Source organism: Cynocephalus volans, chromosome 8 (assembly GCF_027409185.1).
Source record: "Cynocephalus volans isolate mCynVol1 chromosome 8, mCynVol1.pri, whole genome shotgun sequence".
Classification (NCBI taxonomy): Eukaryota; Metazoa; Chordata; class Mammalia; order Dermoptera; family Cynocephalidae; genus Cynocephalus; species Cynocephalus volans.
This window is the reverse complement of record NC_084467.1, coordinates 60,460,872-60,480,664: the sequence shown is the minus strand read 5'-3', so window position 1 is coordinate 60,480,664 and position 19,793 is coordinate 60,460,872. Positions and strand designations below refer to the sequence as shown.

Below are 19,793 nucleotides of genomic sequence, written 5' to 3'. Positions count from 1 at the left end.
GGTGCCATTTTAAACAGTGAAATCACCAACAAAAACTATGAAAACTCGAAAAACATGGCAGCAAATGGACCACAAAAAGGGTATTTGTTTACAGTACGAGAGCTGAAACGAGAAGGCAGAGCATCACCTTGTTCTACCTCACCCAGAAACATACCCATCAGGCAACTCAAGCTTTTTGCTGTCCTGTACATGTCCACAAATACTTTGGAAGTGCCACACGTAGTAATTTTGGGGTTACAAATTAGTTTTAGTGAATAGGCAAGTTCACAATATGGAATCCTCGAATAATGAGAATCGACTATAATAAACTCCTTTTTCTAGAAATCAAGAAAATAAGTCTTTAAAAGAATTTCCAAGAAATAGAGAAATATTTGAAGATATAATTTAAATCAACTGTATAATGTGGTGTGAGTTCTTTGACTTCTGTTTACATAAATACTTAAGCTATTAAAAATTAATATAAAAGTCACTTTTAATTGAAGATATTTTCTTAACTATATACGGAAACAAAACAACAGCCCTTAAATCTTAAATTGAACTTTATTTCAGAACACATAAACATATATATATGTATATATACATATGTGTATTTGGTCAAGGGAGAGGGAGGGCAGATATGTGTTAATGTTTTGGGGGGGAGCAAGACGGGTGATATATTGATCACATTATAGTTCTTGGCTTGGGTACCTGTCAGTTTGCATATAGTATTTGTCTGAATCTAATTTGGCTATTTAGTATATGGTCATTATAAGATTGAGGTGAGGCTAGATAGAATGGTAGTTCAAATCACAGCTCCACCATTTAGTAGCTGTTTGATCAGACAAGGAAGGCTTTTTTACCTCCCTAAACTTATGTTTCCTCATCTATAAAACAGGAATATGAATAATACGTACCTCATAAGATTGTTAAGAGAATCGAGTCAGTGAATGTAGATTACTTAGCACAGTATCTTTCACATAATAAATGTTCAACTAATGTTGTTTTGGTTATTATTACAGTTATACAATTCCACTGTTTAAATGCTCAGATTTGAAATGGGACAAATAAAAAAAATACACAAGTTTTATTTATAAAATTGCAAATGAAGTTAGAAGAAAAGCTTTGCTAATGAAAAATGTTTAAGTTCTCAATTTCTCTCTTTTGTTTAGAACGTTACTACTAGATGGAAATCCATTCCGTGTCCCTCGAGCAGCCATATTAGTGAAAGGAACAGCTGCTATACTGGAATATTTGAGAGACCGAATTCCTACTTAAGTTGAGTTGTTTTATATTCCTGGTCTTGTTAATTCTTAGAAGGATATAACATATTGTTTTAGTATCATCCTAAAGATGGTTGCTATAATTGATCTTATAGCTTCCCAGTATCATCGAGCCATTGATATAATTGGCCTGGGCCATCATCACTACCACCAAATATTTCTACATTGACAACTATTTAACATTTTTCAAGGCATTGGGTACATTTATAATGGTGATAACCACATATAATGTTCATACATTTGTTTTGAATGTTTTGCAGAGGATTTATTCCACTCACTTTGATTCACTTCTAACATAGCAAACAATTTCTTTAAAAGTAAATTTTTATTTAATGTACTTTAATATTTTCATAATAACAGAGCCCTTTTGTAGAACTGGGTTTTCTGTTTCCCCTTGTTTCTTTTTGTATTCCATACAATGTGATCAATTGACTGGTCTATGACTATTCAATTTCTATCTTTTTATTGGATATAAAATTGAATTGAATGTTGTTGAATACTACTCTTTGGCATTTTAAAAAAATAAGACTTTTCATTACCCACGATAGGACTTTTGTAATGTGGTTGCTCTCAGTACATGCTTTAAATTAACATTCACTGTTTTGCTTTTGTTTAAATCTAGTTGAAATATTTCTTTTCTATTAGGTGGGTTTTTTCCTCCATTTTATAAAATCATTTCTTTAGGGTTGCTATGGCACAGAAATACTATTCTAGATATAATTGTTGGAGAAAATAGTGAAAGTGTTGTTATAACTGCTCTCACAATTTTGAATTTCAAACTTGAAAATTTTTTTTAAATGATGTCTTGGTATTGTTTCCATATGATAATCTACTACTTTTAGATTCAAGAGAATTAAAGATATTGAATCTGCATATTTTCCCCTTACTGAGTGTTTGTATTTAAAAATGCCTTTTGTTCCTTAAAATAAGTATTGAAACCCTTATCTTATTAATTCTATAGATAACAGCAACAGAAAACAACTAATAACATATACCATATAGAAATATTAAAATGTACTTTGCATATACACTTATTAAGCAGATATTTGTATACCTAATCTACTCTTTGCGTGTGTTTTAATCCAACCTCGTGCATCTTTTTATTTCCAGCACCTTAATTTTAAAATTTGCTTCTAAACTTGCAGTCATGTAGTAATTTTCTAAAAGGAAATTTGATGAAGAAAAACTTCATTTAATAAAAACCAAATATAAATGTTTTTGTTTACACCAGAATTATCAGAAGTAGGTTTATCAGTCATTATAACATTTAGCATATGATTCTAGTAGGTAGCCCATTCAGTGGCATGTATATCAATTTATATAGATAGGTAGGTAGATAGTTTTTTGGATAATTGAGGCATGCTTATATTATGAAAAAAAATCATTTCTAATAAAGATATATACTACATGTTTATAATAAAAGTTACATTTTCAAATACGGACTAGACTTTTTGTTTTAAAAGAAACATGTCCTTCTTATATCACAACTCTGTCACTGAGTAATGCTTTGATAGTGAACAAAAGACACTTTACAATAGGTGACATTTTATTGTTTATACAATAAAGAGACTTTTATGTTATTCAAAACACTTTTTTTAAATACTGAAAAAGTTGAGTACATCAAAGCCGAAAAATGGCTCTGCTATACACTGCACAGCATTATTTTAGTCCCTGTATTTTGTAATCTGTACAGAAAGCATCTTCAAAATGCATTCTAATCACATTGTACACCTTTACCGATTTGTGTCAATACATAAAACTGGAGAATATAGCTTGCATTTGCAAATTAACTGACAAAGTAATTAATTTCACAGATTCAGTAAATTTAAAATATAGATTCATAGGACTTTTTTACACGTAAAATGAAGCAGCTTTCAAGGTTGTTATGGTCTCATACTGCAAAAAAACCCATTAAGTACATTCACAATCTATGTTAATAAAGTAGTAAATATGTCTTCATTCTGTTTTATTTACATCAATATGTAGTTCAACTAAAAAGTACTGTTAATTGTGATACAGTATTCCTTTTTAACACATAAAAAAACAATTTTTATATATAATTTAAGCTCAAAATCACAATTATCTCAAAATATTAATTACAATACAGCCATTTCAATTAAACATGTTATGATTTAATTTTTTTAAAAAATGGTAAAATTTTTTTTATTAAAGTAAGCAATTTGTTTCGAGTTGGCTAGAGTACAAGTAGAAAACCTTAAATGTTAACAGGTGTTTCCTGCCCCCTCCCACCCAAATTTGTATACAACCACCTAGGCTAGCAAAGAGACAGAAAAGGCCCCAATTTATAAAGATTAAGCCTCTTTTGCTATACTGCTGTGGCTTGTTGGTTCTTTCATAAAAGCTTTACAAGGGGAGTGTCAATAAACTATGCAGTGAAATGCATGCATTAATATACAACATGTCTATGTAAAATGTCAGTGTTTACTAATGCACATTAAAATGTTCACAGACCTGCAAAAGAATTTATAAATGAAGAAGAACTTTATCTACCAATTGCATATTGCAAACCTGAAAACTGCTTGATAATATAATGGAATTTCTTTGAAATCAGATCCCAATTCAAGGTTTTTTTCTCTGGCCAAACGAGCTCTGGTTACTTGGCCTTAAGATGTCACTGTTGTGCTGCACATATGGTAGTGAAGTCAGATATCATAAAGTCTAGAAACTGTCTTCATTTTGCTAAAGTAATGACCCAAATTTGCATTACTGCTTAGGAATTTTTCTTAAACTTACAGAAGAGTGAAATATTTCACTAACCGAATTATAACACTCAAATGGAAAATGGAAAATTTGTGTGTGTATGTGATTGGCATATGGGAAAATATTAATTTATGTAGGTGGAATTAGAACTTCTTTATAGAGTAATAAAAGGATTATGCCCCAAAATAACTGACGTCAAAAGTAATCAGTTATCAAATGGTCTACAAAATGAAAAAGTAATTTTCATGGGTACTTAAAAAAAACCCTAAAGACATAGTATCTAGTATCTTTTTACTTACAATTCTTAACCAACCAATTGAAAACCTACTACTGTCTTTTTTTTGAATTGCTTCTGTTACTTTAATATTTCCTCTCTGAATAGGGGACCATAGTTCATATTATTGTTTACTTGGGTTGGGGTGCTCTTAGGTGGTTATAAAGTGGCAAAAATAAAACTATAGTACTTGCAATAATGTACAGTCACCTTGCAATAACCTTAATTTTTCAAGATCATATGTGATGGTCTTTAAAATTTACAAACAGAATTCATTAGATTTACCTCTGATTTTCCACTAAACTTGGAAAAAATTCCTCCTTCGTATGAAGACAATGTCATTATCCTTAAGCTTTCTTTAGTCCTCTATACACTAAGTACGAAGAGAAACTTGATTGGCTCTTCAAACAAAAAATATCTAGTGTATCTGCCTATCATTTATCTTTCTCTTCTGTTCATTTAAAACATAATAATAAGGGTAGAATTTTCAAGGAGGAAAATGTAGTTGAGGATATTAAAGAGAAATGCTAAAATATCATAAAGCAGAAGTATTAAGCATTTATTGCATTCCATAGACACTAGGTGTCATCAAAGCTAAAGCCAAATTTGCTCAAGTAAAACTTAATATACAGCACCCCTTACTGACCTGAATCAGTTGCCTTTTCCACATTCAAGACCAATAAGAGTGACTGGAAAGACCCTATAAGTACTGAAAATAAAATTTATTTCAACAGTACGTTCTGAAAATAATTTACCTTTCTAGCAAATATGGGAAGTGCTTTAGAGTTCCTGAGAGTTTCATCATGGTTTGTCTATGGACTTTCCAAAAAATTACATAAGATTTCCTGACTAAATAAGGGAGATTCTGTAGTAGACGGCTGGGGAAAGGTGAGAGGGACAGAGAGGTACAAAGAAATACAATGTGATTTCTTTTGACCATTTGTCAAATGCTTTCTTTAATCTAGCTATTGTAAAGGTCAATTGACCTGCATACCTGGGCATTATTTAACTTCATTACTTTAGCTGTGCAAAACAAATGTGCAAAGAAAAACACCTCCTGTGTATGTGTGTCTATACATAGACACAAAACCTGAGTCATAATAAAAGTTTTTAATGTAAGAAAACTTTTCTTAATGTAGGAAAATAACCTTTAAAAAGCCAAAAATACCTTTGTACAATATAAGCAGCTAACTTTAAAACTTCAGTGTGCTTAAGTATTACATATTTTATAAGACCCAGCAAAAAGGGATCATTTGATAATTTTCTTAACTGTAGCTGAGATAACCACATTTTTATTTCTAACATCTATTTCCATTCCCTTGAATTCATTAATTCTTCTAAACACACACACACACACACACACACACACACACACACACACACACACACACACACACACACACACACGTACGTCCTGTTTAGTTTCTGACAAAGAGTTTCTGCTTGTTTCTAAATATTGAGGACATAGGAGATTTGGGGGTGGTAGGCATATAACTTAGTGCCATGCCACAATGGAATTCTAAAGTTCAAAACAAAATATATAGTCTATTATTAAGAGAACCATTACTTGCAAAAATATTTTGTAGACAGTCAGGCCAAAATCTACATGAAGGTATCTCTTATTTGCAAGCTCCTTTTCTGTAGTGTTAATTAACTCTTTAAAAAATCCGTTCTTTCTCCATGCTCCATTTCCTTAGCTTTCATTAGGTTTCTTACCTTTTTCATACTTGAACACTGAATTGTTCCAGCTGAAGCTTCCTTACTCACATGCAGCCACCAGTTACAGTGTCCTCTTTCCTTATGTATATCTTTGTTATTATCTCTTCCTCTTCTTAAGGAGCTCCGTACTCTGGGATGACTCCTTGGCCTCCCCTTCTGTGCCACTTAACTACTCATTAGGAGAAAATCTGCTTCAGTTTCCCCACTGTCTTAAAACTAGACACTGATTTAAGACTCAATTCAGGACATACATATTCCCTGTGCTACATCTCAGACGCATACTGAGAAAATTTTATAGAAAAATGAATAGAAGTTGCTTCTCTATGCTGCCCTAAGCAGTTGTTTGTTGTCATTAATTATGCATTCATGTCAGTTAAGTCACTGACACTTAGGGAGAATGGAAGCCATCTGAACCAAAAGGTTCAGTCCTTGCATTTGTGTTTGGATAGGAGGGCTCTTGAATACTTGAAAGGATTCTGGGCAGTGCCCTTGAATGCTGTCCTTGAATGCTGTCTTTTTTTCTTGGGCCAGAGATCCTGGTTTGGGGATAGGGTGGGGAATGCATGCAGGAAGGTAATGAATTAGAGGCATCAGTCAAGGGAACTGTAGTCTCTTCTTGCCTTTTTATATGATACTTGCCCAAGGATCACTAGAGGTATTTTTTATTGTGCGGAAGGCTAAAAGCAGAGTCACACTTTCTCTGCCAACAGACTTGTTGCCATGGGAACCAATGCAGCAAAATAAAAATATGACAAGAAGCTAAGGATTAAATGTGGAAAAAATTGGTAGAGAGTTGGTTTCTACATGGCAATTTGAGCATTTGGGATTTAAAGAAACAGGATGTTCTTCCTGTGGCCAGATCAATGAAAATGAACAAAATGACTTGCCAGTAGCTGGTCCTGGGAGGCTGAGATGTGGGGAATGCACAGAGAAAGTAGTAAAATTGATGTCATTTGGATAAGGGAACTCTGTAAAATCTAGTTCCATCCCTGATGAGATTGAGCTCTTCAGCCCAAATGTTAAATTAGCCATATGATCAAATGTGCCCTTTGGAAAGGCATGTCCATGCTTAGGCTGATAAACAAAAACAGCCTGCTATAACAGTCCTCTTCTCACCTTTCCAAAGCCAGCACACTCTACCTGATAAGATTATTGCACACCTGGTATATTATTGCTTGAAGCATCTTTCCAAATATTCAAAAACAAAAACACACCACAATTTGCAAATCTATGGCTCGCCTCCCCAATAAGGCAGCTGTTGTTAAGTAACCTAGAATTCAGTTTCTCATTAAGAATTATTTTACTTCTGCTGATACAAGTCGTCCCTGTGTACCCTCATGTGTCATTCTGGACTTTATAATAAACTGCTCAAACCAGATTGTAGGATTCCAGGGAAATCTTTAATAAGGACTTGGAGTTTCAGCCTAATCTGAGAAAGACAGACCTACATGTTGTACTTTCAGAGGCTCCCAGGAGACTGTACCTATCCTGTCCCCCAAGCTTTCCCCAAGACTGAAATCCTACAATTTATGCCCCATTCCTATGATTTCAGCCCTGGCCTATAATGAAATGCAATTGCCCTGATGAGATGGGGGAAGGTCACACTGTAATTGACTTTATTTTACCCTTCTTGTAGAGCTAGTTTTCAAGTAGTAGTGACATACTTCACTTGACATCTTCCTCTTCTCTCATCCACTTAGGCAATGAGGAGGGATGGAGGCCAGGAATAGGAGACAAGCTATTACTGGGTAGTTATCTTTATGGTACATCTCACTGCAGATCTGCAAATTGTCCTGAATAAAATATGCTCTTTTGCGGTAAATACGCTGGACATAGATTTCACTGGAAATGCTTTCTTTCTCATTAATGACTTCCTGATCTATTTGTTAGAGTTCCACACTGAAGTCTTTGACAGTCTCAGCAAGGAATGCTTGAAATGTCGAAAGCTCATTAATTTCTCTTCTCCTAAGAGTACTTAACAGTGTTCTGAAACCCAATAAAATAACCTGAATTTTCTACCATTTGCAGTTTGGAAGCAAACAGGGTAATACATGCAGGACCCTCAACAGAGGTTTGAGTACAGTGATCTTGCTTATGCTAACAGAATTTCTTATATCAGTATTCCAGTGAATTTCAGGATTAGAGAGATCTGTGCTTGGTTTTTGCAGGTAGGAAGCATTAGAATAACCTAGTACAAGACTAATATTTACAGCTACACCAAGCATAGCTTTTTGCTAAAGACAAGTAAGCAGATCTCTTTCTGAGACAGGCAAATAAAACAGGGTTTTCATAAGCAGCTATGCCTTTGAGTTTGACATATGACAAATAAGACTGCTGCTTTTTATTAAAGGGATCCCTTGACCTTGGTGTGGTCAGCACCATGCTCTAACCAAGTGATCTAACTAGCCAGCCCTTCTGATATGGTCTCTTTAAAATCAAGCAGCTGGCAGGTATAACACTATGCTATCTAACCTAAGTGAATCATTATGCAGTGTATGCATGTATTGAAACAACATATTGTACACCATAAATATGTACAAATAGTTGTTAAATAAATAACTCATTAAATTAAATCAAGCAGCTGATGCTTGGAGGAAGACTAGCTGGTCAGGATTAAACTAAAGAATGATTAGCTTTGGTGTGACTTTGCACTGATCCTCTTACTGGTAGATCATACTCTGGCCAAACTTGAGCTCTTCCAGGCTGAAAGGGCACCTGACACTACTGTATTTAATAGTTTTACCACATCCATTCATTCCTCAGACAAGAATTTAAAACTGTTATAATAAATCTCATAAGGTGTTAAGAATTTAAATTTGGCTCCTTCAAATTTTTTAAACAATTTGATTCATCCTTTCAATTTTCAATGAGGTCATATAAGTAATTCTCTGCTATATCATGTGCCTTACAGAATTATAGACATAAAGTATACATAGTTTTCTGTACTTTATTATATGAGGGTACTTAAACAAGTTTGTGGAAAAATTGGATTAAAAGATAATACAAATCCTTCCATGAACTTTTTGAAGACCTCTCATATAACTCAGTATATAGTTCACAAAAAACCTCATCTCCCTAATATTAGGATATTTATTTCTTTCAACTACCACAAGTATTTGGAAATTAGAAAAACTCACTTATGAGTGGAATGATGATGTCTGCATTATAGGCCTTGTACTTACAGAACTGATTTTTTAAAAAGATGGCTTTTCCAGGTTGGACATTGAAAGAATATACATAGATACAGGGCTTTTTTCCCATACCTTTCAAACTGGATCTCCAACAATATGCCCAAAGTAGTACTTGAAGGTCAGGAGTCCTTTGATTAAGTATTTAAAAAGCACAATCTCATTTTTAAATGTAAGCATGCGGCACAATTGGTTGCATGTTTTTGATAAACACATTTTTTAAGTTGATGCACAAAGACACTGAGTTGCTACAAGGTAAAACCCACCCTTCATCATGAAATGGCAGCTGATTTTCCAGACCGTGGCTGAATTCATACACTTTTTGAACCCATCTTTATTATACAGTGCTGTTCCATCTCTAGGCTAATTCTAACCTGAGTAAAAAATCCTTGATTTTAACATCAAAGAGCAAACAAAAACTCTGGGATTTTGTTGGAAATAAAACCACATCTGCTATTCCTCTTGCCAATATAATATAATCTCTGATGAGATTCTTTCCTTAGAATAACTTGTGGGAATTTAGGTGACTACCATTTCTTAGTGCTTGGAGATGTTGCCAGGGTAGCTGAAAGTGTCAGCATTGGAGAACACTTAGAGAAGGGTCTGGTGGGACAGGCCATGTTGGCTTTTCAGCTGTCTGTCTAAAGCCATGTGTGAGATTTGATCTGTGTCTGCATAGTTCCAGGCACTCTTTAGTTTTTTGCTTCCTAGAAAATTTTATCTTAGGTGCTGCTCAAGTTGCATTTCTATCTGAATTCTAATAGGATCTATTAAAGCATCTCCTAATCGTGGGGTGTTTGTTAATGGTAAAGAGTAATTTTTTCCTTGTATGTAGGTGCAAGATAAGTGTTTAGAATACACAAGTCTACCAAAAGTATACATATTTTTCAGGCATTTAAAACACAAATGAATTATTTTAAAGCAAAGATTTCAAGGGACTCTAAAGGTTAACTTCTGTTCTCTCTTTCCCTCAGATTGATTTCTTCAAGTGGAAAAGTAGGCTTTTGTTATCAAGCCTTGAGATGCCTGCAGGGTCTTCAGTGCCCTTTCTCCAGAGAGGAGGAGCTGCTCTTGATTCCTGCAGGACCTCTGACTTTGACCCCTAAGAGGCAAGCCCTTGGAAGGACAAAGTCAAAGGAAAGTAGAAAGCTAGAGCTTAGCTAGTCTGTGACTATCACTCTCTGATATGATTCATTCAGGATGATACTGCAGTTATTTGTGTCCCCACTGTAACTGAGACTTGTCCTTTTTGGAAAAAAATATATATGAGGCGCAGGAGCCTCCCTTCCTAACGGAATAGAGAAACGATTACATAGAGGAAATACCTAACCACCTTTTCTTTTACAGAATTCTGGCTTAATGAACACTAATAAAAGTAAAGTCTTGAGTATGATGATCATTCACTTATTTCTCTGGGAGGTGACACAATTGGACAATCAGCACCTTGGGGGTGGGGGAGAGGAGAAGTGCAAGGAATGTTTCAAAGGGATGCAGTGCATTTTAAGTAACAGCTTCTCCTGCTTTCTTCTCTTCCCCTCAGTTGCTGAGGGTCCCACACTCCCACCCAACCTCTGTGACATTTCCATTTGTTGTACCTAAAAGCAGAGCTTCCCAACCTCTTTATATCATGGCACAAATAGAAAATGATCATGTTTGTTCTGCATTGTGAAATACAGGTGGGTAGAAAAGGAAAGCAATAAGCCACAAGCCTCCGTGCTCTGAGGGGATCAGTATCTCAGCACAAGAGGGAACTATGCTGGCTGCTGGGTAGGAAATGCCGACCTAGAGATTGCTCCCAGGAATAAAAAATTAAGGTTATCCATACGAGGCATCTTCAAAAAATTCATGGAAAGATTCATATTATATTTTAATTACATTTTTTTCCATGAACTTTTTCAAATACCCTCTTAGATGACAATGGGGGGATAAAAAGAAAAAAATAGGTAATAGTTGATACCAAAAACCTAGATAGTGCAGCACCAGCATTAACAAAAAAAAACAAACAAAAAAAGTACTGTTGAAGTACAATAAACAGACATTTTTAAGCAGTTTTCTCATCAGTCTCATTGAAATTCTTCCTAGTTTGCATTTGAATATCTAATTCTGGATTCTATATCTAAGCCCATCATGAAAAGCTTATGGAAATCCGAGAAGGGATGAAAAAGATGATGAAATAGGAAACAAGACAAATAAAGCCAAAAGCTGTATCCAAAAGAATAAAACAATGGTGGACACCAGCTGTATTTACTTTAAAGTGTGTGGCTGTGTCACAATTACCATTTAAATTTGTTCATGAGATATTTAACTTCTCTGAAAAGAGAGAAAGCACACTTGGTAACCAAACCAAAGATGGTGCACCAAAATCGGTGAGCTGAGTTCATAAAGAAGTTATATGACAACAACCCCCAAGGGTGGTTAAACCAAATTTGCTAAGAAAGAGCACAGTGTTCTAGTAGCTGGTGATCATGTGGCTAGAAGGAAACTATTTTCTTTGGAGGAAAACACCGGAGGATTTAAATAGTTTTACATAAACTTTGGGAAAGAACACCTTGTTTTCCCTCTACTTTTGCTCTGGGTTGGAATTATAAAAGATTAAGTAGCAGAGAAACACCAGGAACCCACAAATAAGTAGGGCTTTGACGGAATTAGCAAAGGAGAAGCCCAGACAAGCATGCTGGCGAAGGTGCAAGGGTGAGGATATAATTAGCTTAGAAGAAGTAAACAGAAACATTTGGCTTTTTAGGAATGATCCAGCCATCAGAGGATCTGAAATTCTGAATATATGAGAACCAAAATAGCTTGAGTACATGTGTCACCAAGGCTGCAGGGGCTCTGTGCCTTCAACACCCAGACATTCTGACCGAAAGAAGTGAAGCTAGGGGAGATTGTAAACTACCCCTGGAATCCAATTATTACTTTATGAGATATGTTTTTAAAATAATTCCCTATTCACTTCATAATAAAATAAAATCTGATTATAATATCATGCTGATTACTTGTACACACAGAGAAAATGAAAAATGAGATTATTGCAGATGCCTAGTTACTGCCAGATGCCAGCTGGAAATAAAGCTATATACAGATATATACATATTCAGATTGGACTAGTTTTAGAATTATATAAAGAAGGCTATGCTGAGCAAACTTAGTTCCTGATGTTTAAGTTTTGGAGAGCTCATTTAAAAAATAAGTTTTGACTAATTTGTAGCAAATATATTTCCACATTCTTGGGATGAGCATACCAGAAGGAAGTGTGTTTAAATAATGGGAGATAGACACAAAATATTTGCAAAACACAAGCAAATTAGAGAAAGAACTATTAAGCTGGTGGATGTAATAATTAAACTGAACAATTAAGGAACATCCAAATGTTAAAGCACACTCTCACCTAAGTTTAGATAGAGAGAAGTCTGTCTCTATTCTATGATTGGGTTCTTGGGGGTTGATACAACCTGAGAGGTTTAGCCAAAAATATAGAAACTGTTTAAAATAAGCTCAAGTTTTTAAGTTTTTTTAAAATATTGTTTAAATTTAGAGTATTGTTTGAAATTAATTCTCTCAAAAGAGTATGGAAAGTGGTGTTATTAACAGTTATATCAGCACAACCAGCAGAAAAAAGGACTGCAGAGCTGGTCACTCAAGCTAGAGAATTGCCAGGGCTTGGGTATAAAATACCGATATAAAGTCTCCATCTAGTGGTGGCTCCTCATCACTGCAGACATGTTCCTTAAAAATACGTCGACGTGTCCAATTATACATGAGACTAGTACACGTCAGACTTGTACCCAGTGGTTTAAAATGGGGCTTATTACCAGTAGTTTAAAGTTTTATTGGGATGAAATACAATTCAGTACTTTATGAGGGTAGGTTACAGAGGGAAGTGGCAGCCCATTCTCTGGAGGAATTAAAAATAACACAGTAATTCTTCCCCAAAGGTAGACGGATGAACCTCTCAAAGTCCTTTTCTGTCTTATGATAGAACAATAATTTTCCTCAGTTTTCTGCAGAACTTTTACCTGTGGCTATATTGTTTAATATTGGCCTTTATTTCCAAAAAGCGCTCTGGTAATTTTTCTAATGTGATACCTTTTAGTGAATTTCCTTGTTCTGAGAAGTTGCATGACTAAAAAATTACCTACTATAATACAAAAACAGAATTGATAGTCATCTCAAAATGAATAGCAATTAAACTAAGTATACATCTAATATATGCCTTATTTTTCATTTTCATTTTGATTTTTTTTTTTTTTTTTTTTTTTGGCAACTGTCCAATGTGGGGATCCTAACACTGACCTTGGTGTTATCAGCATGCTCTCCCAAGTGAGCTGACTGGCCAGCCCTGAATTTTTCTTTTGACATGTGGAAGAGCAAGAGGAAGGCCAGTAACTAAGAAGAGCTGAAAGGCCAGGAGAGAGGAAGAGGAGAGAAAGGGAATTCTAGGGATGTCTAAAGGAGGGATATGGTCACCAGAGTCTAAAGACTGGAAGATATTCCTGGATCTGATTTCTTTCATCCAGTTTCTCTGTGTTCCTCTTTATTATTCCTTTATCTCCCTTCTTTTCCCTTTCTCATTTTTATTCCCTCAATAACTTATTAATTTCTCTTCTTCCCCAGCCCTAGTCTGCTCTTACTCTTGCTCACTATTCTAAAATATTCTTACTCACTTACTATCCTAAGATAATCTCACTCTCAATTAATATTTCACTTTTACATTTCATTTTTCATTTAATTTTTGTTCAAACAGACATTGGCATTCTTTTCATCATGTAAATATGTAGATACTGGGCTATAAGACCAAATAGTGAGCCTCCAGAGAGTTTCAGGCACATACTATCAAAGAAAACAATGACTGAAATGTACTTCAAGATGGACTTATGACTTCTAAATCTTTCTAAATAAAAAATTTCATGAAAAGAAGACGTAGTTAGCAAGTTCTCCTTATACAAAGAAATTAATAAGCAGAGGCAGGATTGGGATAATTAGTCATATAAGCAAAACAGTAGATAACAAAAGGATTTAATGTTTGGGAATATTCTACTCAATTCTGCAGTCAATTTGCTATAAACCAAAGGAGATAAATATGGGAAATATTTTTGACAGAAAGCTAAGACAGAAATGTTTTACTTGCAGGAAAATCAAGGTCCCTTGAGGTAATAAAGGTACTGTGACAAGGAACTTACCCACTTGGGCCTCTCCCCACTTAGATATTTTTATTTTCAGGGGCTGGATTCCATTTTTGTCCCTACAAGGGAAGAACCTAATGAAGCCAATGCGCACAGCAGTATAAATAGCACGTTCCCTTTCTACCTTGAGATTGACAGAATAGATTCTGAACTCTATATAACTCTGGGAGGGGGAATGTGGTTTTATGAAGGTAACCCTGCTTTTCCGTGGTCTATCTAAATAGTTAATCATATCAATTTATAGCTTTTTCAGTGGCCTGAGAATTTGGGCTGGACTATCTGACATATTCACTTCAGAGACAGAGGGGGTAGGATCTACCCATAAAATGATGCCAAAATGCAATGTGTGAACATTGTCATGGTGACCTGTGGCCAAAGGCCTGTGGACAGATTATTCTTTCCTTTGGAATAGGCAGCATGAAGCAGCAGTCTAATTCCATTTTAGAGGTAAAATAGGTATGGGGACTTCCTCCTCCCAACTACCCTTCCCTAGCCCCATCTCTAGCACGATACTCTTTATTCTTTCCCCCACCTCCAAATTGTAAAAATAGCTTCAACGAAGTAGTCTACCAAGTCACAAGGTATAGGTGGGAGAATCTTTTAAAAGGGTCTAAAGTCAGACTCAACCATGCACTGTTGTTTCCTTAGTTCACAGAGTCACTTTGCCTCACCAGGCCTCATGGGCCTCTGGTAAAATGAGAGACCTGGGCTTAATTATCTCTAAGATGAAAAGCCATGGCTCTGTGAGTTCACCTTCATAAACTGATTTTCTTTGAGATATTTCTAGCAACTATATGCATGACTTCTTCCCAGAGAGAAATAAAACCTACACATGTCAAAAGGATAGATATGATGTACTCTAATTAAATGAACAAAAGCCATTTCTTAAACATTTGGACAGTGTTAAGGTCCTTAGAACCCATAAAATGGAAATTAAACATAACTGCTGAAACACAGCACAAATAGCATAAAAAGTCTTAGAAGAAATGCTGAAGAGAGGAGGAATATTGGGTTAAAAGGGAGAATTTTTTTAAAAAACTGGAAATGGTGCATGAACTGAGAAGGTGAAAGTATGTGGTTTAAGGTCATGCAAATTGAACATCAACTTCCTGTTTAATTAAATATTTATTAAGTGCATTAACACTTAATAAACACCATTTATTAAGTATAATAAATGCACCAGGTCTGTCATCCATTTAATCATTGCACAGGTATTTACTGAGCACCTACTATGCTTCTGACACTGTGACAGACACTGAGGATATACGGTAAACAAAACCAGATGTGCCCTACAGAAGCTCTTCTGTCAAGTATTGTCTGATCTTCTCTCTCAAGGAGCTTACAGTTGACAGAGAAAGAACAAATACCAAATGACCTCAGGCAGAATGTGAAAGATACTGAAAAATATATAAACAATACTATGTTACTGAGGAAGATAAATTTCTCATTAAAATTATATAAGGTTTCATGGTTGTATTGCTGTTTGAGCAGGACTCTGAAGATTGCGTATAATTTTGATAATTTAGAAAGGGAATGGGGAGAGGAAAGCATTCTAGTAGAGGGACCAGTATGGGCAAAAACTCAGATACAAAAGCACAGGGAGTACTCAGGAAGGTAAGGATTTCTATATGCCTAAAAGACTGAGTATGTATAGGGTGAAGAAAAAAACAATTGCTAGATTTAGAGGATCGAACTTTCCTTGCAAGAATAAATATATGTTTATGATATGTGGATATGTATGATCTAACCTCATTCAAACAGCATTTTCATGGGATCCGTTGAACAACTTGCAGTGAAAATGTTCTTTACCCCACAAGTGAAGTCAGTAAATATGAAATGCAGCCAGCTGAATGACTGTTCAGCTCATTGCATTTCTGAGTGGGTCATTCTAATATTAGGCCACATGGACTCCCATTCTCCCTGATAGTCTACAAGAGGCAGTGGTCACAGGAGGGACTTTTGGGGACACTCAACATAGAAGAATCTTTTGAATCAAACCCCCATGTCTTTTAAAGTGTTGACTTCTGACTCTTTCATCCATCATGTCAGGGGCATGTAGACACAATGCTGGACCAGGTGGAGGGGCACCATTCTTCATTAGATTGCCTTTCCTCTTTAGAACAAGTTGGCAACATTCTGGCTCCTCTTCCCAATTCAAGGGATTCTAGATGCTATTTCTTATGTCCAGTAAGGTACCCACTCTTACCATGTTTAGCCTATCAAAAGTTGCCCTAAATCCTGGCAAACATTCATAATGGCTTCCCAAAGGCCATAGGACCCCGTGGGGAGATCTATCTGCAGCAACAAATGGAACAACCATGTTCAATTCCAAACAGATTTGTCTAGATAAAGATGCTATTTCCTTTTGCAGTAGGGAGTGAGGGCAGGGACAGGGGGACTCACCACATTGCCTCATACTGTCTTTGATCTGGAACTTCTCTCATCTTTCCACTTGATTGTGAGATTCTGTGCACAGGAGACTACATTTTATCCCTTGCAGAGCCTGATATGTAGTTTATGCTCAACAAATATTTATTTTAACATTTATTATTGCATTTAATGTTTTTGTTATGTTTTTCAATGAAATGTCTCCAAGTGTTTTGAATTTATGAATGGCATACCTTAGGCATCTGAGATTCAGCTACAGTAAATGTTTCCTGTAGAGGAAATACAGGAGTTTGCTGATGAAAGTAAAAGTCCCTGTACTAAGATATTTTACTCTAGGTGTAGAGATGCCTGGCTGCTTATTAGGCTGCTTACTGATCCGAAAAAAGGAATAAGAAAAAGAAGGAAAAAATCAACAAAAATAATATACCTGTGTAACAGTGATGAAAAAAATATACTTTTAAAACCCGGAGAAAGATTAGATGGTTCATTTGACTTTTGTTCTCAACGCCAATTCCCACATCCATTGAAAATTATTCTAGCTTAAGGAATGAAAAAAACAGCCATTTTTTTAAAGAAGAAAAGAAAATTTTGCTAGGTTTGAAAATCTTACCTGTGGAAATGTGACCCATGACTTTTTCTTTAGGTAAGGCCTATACTGGTTCCAACACCAGGATTTCAGTACTTTCTAAATAAATACTACCTGAATTTTACAACCTTCCACTCTTTGAAGTGCTGCCATTAAAAAAATTAGGCAAAAAAAAAAAAAAAGTGAGTGTGTATATACACACACACACACACACACAACACACACACACACACACACACACACACACGTTTTGTAGACAACTTGGGGAGGTATTGACAGCTGCAGAGACAGCCTTCTTTCTCATCTGTGCATGCCTTAATCCAGGCCTATTTCTTACCTTGTTCAGTGCTCAAAGTGCTGTTACAAAGAGCATGAGCTGACCATCCTACACAGAATCCAACTGGGGAAACCCTACCAGCTTAAGAAATACCTCTAAAGTTGGAACCAGTAAATTATTTCCCCTCTCTCAGGTTTTCTCTCTTTACTTCCCATAGAACTGCTCTCAGGGAAGATTAAGATAATCACATAGTTAAAAATCCAGGGGATTCAATATTTCTGTATTTTCACTGTGTGTTTTAAAATATGTTTTAGAGTGTATTTTCCCCTCAGTTTTTCAAAAGTCTCTGAATTCTCCAGAGTAGAAGCTGTGCAATTTAGACCCTCACAGGAGAGTGTTTCTAAATCATTCTCTTGCAGACAGTATTAGAGGCAAAGAATATTGGAACCTGTCCCAATAACAATTAGCTGGAAGGCTCAGAGTAAGTCTCTTAACATGGCAAAATTCAAAATCTCAAAAAAAAGGAAAACACAGTTCTATTAACGCATTGCCACCCTCACCCTTGCACACAAGCTTTGCCTGCTGTTGTTAGTAATACAATTAGCACTCCATCTTTGGGCCTTGGTTAATGCTACTGCCCCAGGTTCCTTGATCACCTAAGAAAGTTTTTCCCAAACTGGAAGATGGAACCATCAGTTGATATTCAAGGGTCTCCATACAGCTAGAACTCTAAGGGGGCCTCTTATCCTTGTCTTGGCAGGATAGAAGGACATCCACTGCCTTTGGGACAGCATGGGGAACTGTAAGGACAGATCTATAGCAGTGACAGTAGCAATGAAGAGAAGTCAGTTTTACATGCTAGAAACAAATGTCCCCAGAAGGCTTTGGATAGAATTGGAACACTTGATTGCATCTACCTTGATTTTGTACAGTGGGGTGTCTCAGAAAATACAGCCTCTGTAAAGTTTAGATCAAAATAGAGCTAAAAGGAAGCACAGAGGAGATGATACTCCTATAATATTAACCCACATGTTTTCCATAGTGCACATCTATTTGTTCACAGCTCATATTCTATTTTCTGGCTTATAATGTATGCTTGGGGTATGGTCTTGCTGGGTGATCGGAAAATATTCTGAGCCAAGGCAGGATACTTTTCTTAATGGAAGGTAGTTGTATAAAGTGGTGGTGCTAAGGAAAATAGGTCATTCAAGTGATCTCAAATCTGGAGATTTCACCCCAATTCCCAAATGATCAGGTAGCTACAACTGTATGAGAGCCAACCCAGTGTTTGAACATTTAATTAAGCCTTCCTTAGAAAGATATAGCATTTCTGTGAGAGGAACTTTACTGTTACCTCAACCTTGCTTTTCTTTATACTAGATAAAGAATCCATCTTCTTATTGGATTTCATTACTTACATAACCTTTTAGTGACCTATATCAGGAATCAATCAAACATGTTGTCTGATTGAACTTACCAAAGACTTAGAGTGGTAGTACCTTACCAGTATGGCTTTTAATCTGGTTGTGTTGTATTCTTGCTTCCTGATATTAGTGTATTCATCAGAATAGACATTCTCGATCTGTGTGCCAACGGGGGCAAAAATTGATTAAGGGCAGCAATAAAAGTCAATGGCAAGACAAGCTGGCAAGTAGACTATGTTTTACAAAGCTTTAAATTATGGTGGAGATATTAAATAGACTTTATTATTAAAAATAAAGTGCTTTTCTGGTTTCTGTCATTAATCATTTTGGCACATTCAGATACTTTTCACTTAATATTTGAATATATAGATCTAATTTCTTCAGTATTTTTGCCTCTCTGAATCTTCTTTCTTTTTAGCTTGATAAAAGATATTTCAGTCCTACTTTTAAATAAGCAATTATATTAGTAATATGTGTGCAATCATCTTTTAGATTAAAAAAAACAAGTTAACATTGATTTGTCATCCCCTCTTTAAAGGTGTTTTTCATATTGAAGGTAATAATCCGAGGTAAGGCTCAGAAACGATCAAGATTGTTTAATGTCTATATAATTACAATTCTAAGTAATAAGGACGCATATCTCCTATAGGCTTCAATGAGCAATAAATTAACATGATGTAAATATTCATATGCAATACTAACTGAGTATTCTTTGTCAAAAATACACTTATATTTTGAAAGTATTCTTTGTGTTTATGTGACTTGTGTCTTCTG

General features: G+C 35.4%; 1 protein-coding gene across 3 annotated transcripts in view; it reads left to right on the top strand.

Moving 5' to 3' along the window:
- The window catches only part of LRRC40 (leucine rich repeat containing 40), a 56,709-nt gene extending 46,248 nt beyond the window's left edge, over positions 1 to 10,461 (top strand). For 2 of the 3 annotated variants that reach the window (XM_063104879.1, XM_063104878.1), the window contains one exon: positions 1,149 to 2,367. In XM_063104879.1, coding sequence (XP_062960949.1) covers positions 1,149 to 1,254 — 106 coding nt within the window. In that variant the 3' untranslated portion in view covers positions 1,255 to 2,367. Of the gene's footprint in view, positions 1 to 1,148; positions 2,368 to 10,135 lie in introns of those variants that run through there. The other variant, XM_063104877.1, reaches the window with a different exon arrangement.
- Positions 10,462 to 19,793: the final 9,332 nt, after the last annotated feature.